Below are 5,872 nucleotides of genomic sequence, written 5' to 3'. Positions count from 1 at the left end.
TTAGACCTAGTGAGGACTAAGAGCCTCCTCTGGCTAAGGAAGACGACTCGGTACGTGACATCACGAAGGAACAGTGATATCAAAAAATGCGAGAGTGGGAATCCATTCACACTCTCGCAAGCAACCGTTTAACGGCACCGCCTCCTGTGTGTCTCACTTCCGCGTACATTTGCATATTCAGCAACGGACGCAGGGACGCCAGCTTCAACGCGGTGACGCCAGGGAACGCCTCTGAAGTTCCCTCCCACGAGCGCGCGTCCGTCCGTACGCACGCACGGCCACGTGAGGCGGGGGAGGAGTAGCGAGATCAGAGGCGCCCCGCCCAGTTAGCAAGGTTGCGCGTGCCCCGTGCGACCGCCAAGATGGTTGTGGGCGCGTTCCCTATGGCGAAGCTGTTCTACTTGGGCATCCGGCAAGTCAGCAAGCCGCTTGCCAACCGCATTAAGGAGGCCGCCCGCCGAAGCGAGTTCTTCAAGACCTATATCTGCCTTCCGCCAGCTCAGCGTGAGTCTGACCCCAACCTTTCCTTTCTTCAGCCCCCCTCAGGTGGTTGCTCAGGGGATGTACTTTTTGTGTACGACCAATCACAGCCCGAACCGGCGAAGTCCTGTAGCCAGTAAGGGAAGGTTCTTGGGAAAGGGGCATGCGGATAGACCAATAGTGAGGATGGAGCGTGGGTTCAGGGTCAGGGCTGGGCGCCAACGAGCGGGTTTGGATTACCATCCAATAGAGGAAGACAGCGTCTAGAGACTGACGTTCCGGCAAGCCAATAGTATGGCGGACGGGAGAAATTTAGGCGGTCTTTCCAGGACCGCGACGAACTGAGGGCGGGGCTGAGAGGCCAGACCTGGTCTTTTCCAGGAGGTTCTGTGGCAATTTCACATCCAAACTCTACCCTATGCTTCAATTTCCTTCCAGCTCTGGGCGATGGGAGGTGCTTGTATATGGCTTAGGTTTGCCTCAGTTTTACCCTGGGTAATAGGCCGGGTCAGGGGCATTGCTTGGGGATGAAGACTGGCTTCTGGGGGCGTGGCCTGGGAATCTATCAGAAAGGGAATTTTCACCAGAGTGGACATTCATCTGTATATTCATGAATGTACTCATAACCTGTTCATTCGCTAGATGGAGTGTTCAGGATTTTTGCTGGGCACTAGGAGAGATACACTCCTGATCCATCACTGTCAACCCAGAGTGATCAGGGCAGTAGGAGCTCTGGAGTTACGAGGAGGTAGCTGACACAGCTGGCCCCCAGCAGTGGAGCTGCCTGAGCTGAGATCTAAAGGGCATACTGAATGTTCAAGATATTAGCTACTTTTAAAAGATGATGTATGTGCTATAGACTTGTGGGAACATAAAATAAGGGAATTTAATGTAATGTTATGGATCAAGGAACCGTCCATCCATTACTTCATTTAGGGAGTATTTTGTGAACCTCACTCTGTGCCAGGCTGGTGCTGGCAGTGCTGGTGAAACAGCTAACCCCAATATGTGCCCTCAAAATATTCACAGTCCGGGGGGACAGCCCACAGTGGGTGACAGAGATAGGAAGGGATACCCCTCTAGGGACTTGACCTGGCTTGGAGTTCAAAGAGAATTTCCTGGTAGAGGAGACATCTAAACTGGGACCTTGAGTATGAGGAGAATCTCATTAGACAACATAGGGGACAGGGAAGGTATTGAGGCAAAGGGAGGAACGTGTACATCTTTTTACCTCCTGTGACTTTGGGTGCTTAAAGTTTGCTCCCCAGGGTTTATAATTCTTGGTCCTTTACTGTTTGATGGGGCCTTTGCCAGGGTTGCAGATGTTAGAGTGGAAAAATACTAGATTTCAGTTACCAACGTGCTTTTTTTTGTGGAGACAGTTTCACTTTATCGCTCTCGGTAGAGTGCTGGGGTCACACAGCTCACAGCAACCTCCAACTCCTGGGCCTAGAAGATTCTTTTGCCTCAGCCTCCTGAGTAGCTGGGACTACAGGCGCCTGCCAGAATGCCCCACTCTTTTTTTGTTGCAGTTTGGCTGGGCTGGGTTTGAACCTGTCACCCTCAGAATATGGGACTTGCGCCCTACCCTCTGAGCCACAGGCGCCGCCTCCAACGTGCTTTCTTATCAGCACGAAGATGAGGATCACATTTGAACCTCACAGTTGTTTTGTCCCCATGTCAGGAAAGGAGAATGACTTCCTCTGGTTTATAGAAGGGAAAACTGCAGGCTTGAGGGCAGAAGTGAATTGCCCAGATCACATACAGGGTTTGTGCCAGAGCAGGACTTAGACTCTGGACTCCTAGACATAGTCTGTTTCCTGCCACTGCTGTTCTTCCAGACAAAGTGACATGTCTTAGCATTGTGGTTTAGAAAATAGCTTCTAGAGTCTGACTTACAGGGCTTTGAATCTTGGCTCCACCCCTTCCCAGGCTGATGACTTTGGGCAGGTTAAAATTTAACAGAGCTTCAGTTGCCTTTTCTGTACAATTAGTATTTTTTTTTTTTTTTTGAGACAGAGCCTCACAGCTCACAGCAACCTCCAACTACTGGTCTCAAGCGAGTTTCCTGCCTCCACCTCCCAAGTAGCTGGGACCACAGGCGCCCGCCACAATTCCCGACTATTTTTTGGTTGCAGTCGTCATTGTTGTTTGGTGGGTCGGGGCTGGATTTGAACCCGCCACCTTTGGCATATGTGGCTGGCGCCTTAGCCACTTGAGCCACAGGCACCGAGCCACAATTAGTATTAAACATGTATAATAACAACATTAATTGGGCTCTTAGTTTGTGCCAGGCCATGTGCTCAGTACTTCCCAGCCCTATGACATTAAGTCCCCATAAATTATTGTGAAGTTGATACTGTTATTCCCATTTTGTGTTTAGATTATATATGAATTTATGCTGTAAATAATACTTTGTTAAGAGTAAATGGACATAAAATGGTAAGTCAGGTAAATGACTTAATACTTTGTTAAGATTAAATGGATATGAAATGGTAACACGGCTTGTTAATGAGCTTTGGCTTTTGTGTAAACATAATGGATACAAGAGAGGAAAAAGCAAAAAAATTTTGCCCTCAGTTCTCTTGGGGAAAGCCAGATAAATAAATAGTTAAAATATAAAGTGTGTTAGATAGCAGTAATTGCTTTGAAAAAAATCAGGGATGCAGAGTAGGGAGTATTTGGAGGATGATTGTTAGTTAGTTAGTTTGTTTTTTTGTTTGTTTTGAGACAGTCTCAAGCTGTGGCCCTGGGTAGAGTGCTGTGGTGTTACAGGTCACAGGAACCTCAAATTCTTGGGCTTAAGCGATTCTCTTGCCTCAGCCTCCCAAGTAGCTGGGGCTACAGGCACCCACCACAACGCCTGGCTATTTTCTTTTTTTGTTGCAGTTGTTGTTATTGTTTTAGCTAGCCCTGGGCCGGGTTTGAACCCAACAGCCTGGGTGTATGTGGCCAGCACCCTACCCACTGAGCATAGGTGCTGCCCGATTGTAAGTTTAGATGGCACTGTCAAGGAGATCTCATTGAAAATATGCAAAGTAGGAGAGGCAACCAGCAGTGTTGGTATCTGGGGAAGAACATTCCAGCCCAAGGATCTGCAGGTGCAGAGGCCCTGAGGCAGGATGTACCTGGCACATTGGGTGGGAAACTCTTAGTGGTGGGAAAGGGAGGCAGTTTATGCAGGATCTGTAGGCTCTGTGTATGCTTTGGCTTTACTCTCAGTCAAACAATGCTCACTGGAGGGTTCTGCACACAGAGAGACAGGGTCTGAGTTGTATTTTAATAGGATCCTATAGTCAGAGGGTTGATGCATGCAGGGGGCAGCTATTAGTAGTCCAGACAGGAGGCGACTGGGGAGGTGTCAGATTTTGGAGACAGTTTTTCCCAAGCTTCTTTTAAAATATTCAGATCCTCAGAAAAGTTGAAAGAATCATAAAATCATCCCTTATATACGCTTTATCACCTGCTTCATCACTTATTTGTTTTCTCTGTCCTTTCTTATTTTTTTTTTGTTAGAGGCAAAAATTAGAGAATACTTATCCATAAATTATGAGTTGTCAACAAATTTTCTTTGTTTTTTACTCTTTTATTTGTATGTGTATGTATACACACTTTTCTGAGGTATTTAAAAATAAATTGTGGACACAACACTTCACACCTAAATATTTCAACTCGTACCACTTATCTGCATATAACACAGTACTAATACCACACCTGAGAAATTTAACGGTGATAACAAAATGTCAGTAAAAATACTATTGAATATGATAGGCCAGGCACTGTGGCTCATGCCTATAATCCTAGCATCTGGGAGGCCGAGGCAGGTAGATTACCTGAGCTCATGGGTTGAGACCAGCCTGAGGAAGAGTTGAGATCCCATCTCTAAAAATAGCTGGGCATTGTGGGGGGTGCCTATTGTCCCAGCTTCTTGGGAGGCTGAGGCAAGAGAATCACTTGAGCCCAAGAGTTTGAGGTTGCTGTGAGTTACGACACCACAACACTACTAAGGGCAACAAAGTGAGACTGTGTCTCAAAAAAACAAAACTTATTGGGGTGGCGCCTGTTGCTCAGTAAGTAGGGTGCTGGCCCCATATACCAAGGGTGGCAGGTTCCAACCTGGCCCCGGCCAAACTGCAACAAAAAAATAGCCAGGTGTTGTGGTGGGCGCCTGTAATCCCAGCTACTTGGGAGGCTGAGGCAAGAGAACCGCCTAAGCCCGGGAGTTAGAGGTTGCTGTGACGGCACTCTACTGAGGACAACAAAGTGAGACTGTCTCTAAAAAAAAAAATTATTGAATATAGAGCTCAAGGCTGGGCGCGGTGGCTCATGCCTATAATACTCTGGGAGGCTGAGGTGGGTAGATTGCTTAAGCTCAGAAGTTCGAGACCAGCCTAAGCAAAAGCAAGACCCTGTCTCTACTAAAAATAGAAAAATGGAGGCAAGAGGATTGTTTGAACCCGAGTTGGAAGTTGCTTTGAACTATGATGCCATGGCACTCTACCCAGGGTGACAGCTTGAGACTCTGTCTCAGACAAAAAAACCCCCAAAACAAAAAAATGTAGCCCAAATGTCCTTTTTAGCTGTTTATTATTATTATTATTATTACTAATCTAGGGTGCGCTCAGGAATCATGCACTACATTTGATTATCATGCCTCTTTTTTTTTTTATGCTTTTAAAATGTTTTATTTTTTTCGAAAAGGCAGTACAACCACATAGTACAATTTTCAAAATATCATGCCACTTTAATATTCTTTTGTGGTTTTTTTGAGACATACTCTTACTTTGTCACCCCCAATAGAGTGCCATAGTGTCACGGCTCAAAGCAATGTCAAAGTCTTAGGCTCAAGTGATCCTCTTGCCTCAGCCTCCCAAGTAGCTGGGGCTATAGGTACCTACCACAATTTCTAGCTTTTTTTAGAGACGAGTTCTTGCTCTTGCTCAGGTTGGTCTCAAACTCATAAGCTCGAGTGATCTGCCCACCTTGGCCTCCCAGAGTGCTAGGATTACAGTTGTAAGCCACTGTGCCTGGCCTCTCTTTAATATTCTTTAATCTACAAAAATGGTCATTAATCTGGCCTTCTTTATTATTATTTATTTATTTGTTTACATATCTATTCATTTATTGAGGCAGAGTCTCACTCTGTCACCCTAGCTAGAGTGCTGTGGCATCGTAGCTCACAGCAACCTCAAACTCTTCGGCAAAAGTGATCCTCTTGCCTCAGCCTCCAGGGACTGGGAATCCAGGTGCCTTCCACAACACTGGGCAAGTTTTTCTATTTTTACTTTTATTTTTTATTTTTTTTTTGAGTCAGAGCCTCAAGCTGTCCCCCTGGGTAGGGTGCCGTGGCATCACAGCTCACAGCAACCTCCAACTCCTGGGCTCAAGCGAG

General features: G+C 46.4%; 1 protein-coding gene across 1 annotated transcript in view; it reads left to right on the top strand.

Annotated features, from left to right (window-relative positions):
• The first annotated feature begins 316 nt into the window (after positions 1-316).
• OPA3 (OPA3, outer mitochondrial membrane lipid metabolism regulator) overlaps positions 317-5,872 on the top strand; it is a 27,540-nt gene continuing 21,984 nt past the window's right edge. The window contains exon 1 of the mRNA XM_003799601.3: positions 317-504. Within this exon, the coding sequence (XP_003799649.1) occupies positions 363-504 (142 nt within the window). The 5' untranslated portion in view covers positions 317-362. The remainder of the gene's footprint in view (positions 505-5,872) is intronic.

This window comes from Otolemur garnettii, unplaced genomic scaffold, assembly GCF_000181295.1.
Source record: "Otolemur garnettii isolate 467f Iridium unplaced genomic scaffold, OtoGar3 scaffold00152, whole genome shotgun sequence".
Classification (NCBI taxonomy): domain Eukaryota; kingdom Metazoa; phylum Chordata; class Mammalia; order Primates; family Galagidae; genus Otolemur; species Otolemur garnettii.
The sequence above is the reverse complement of the archived record's forward strand: the minus strand, read 5'-3'. Positions and strand labels throughout refer to the sequence as shown.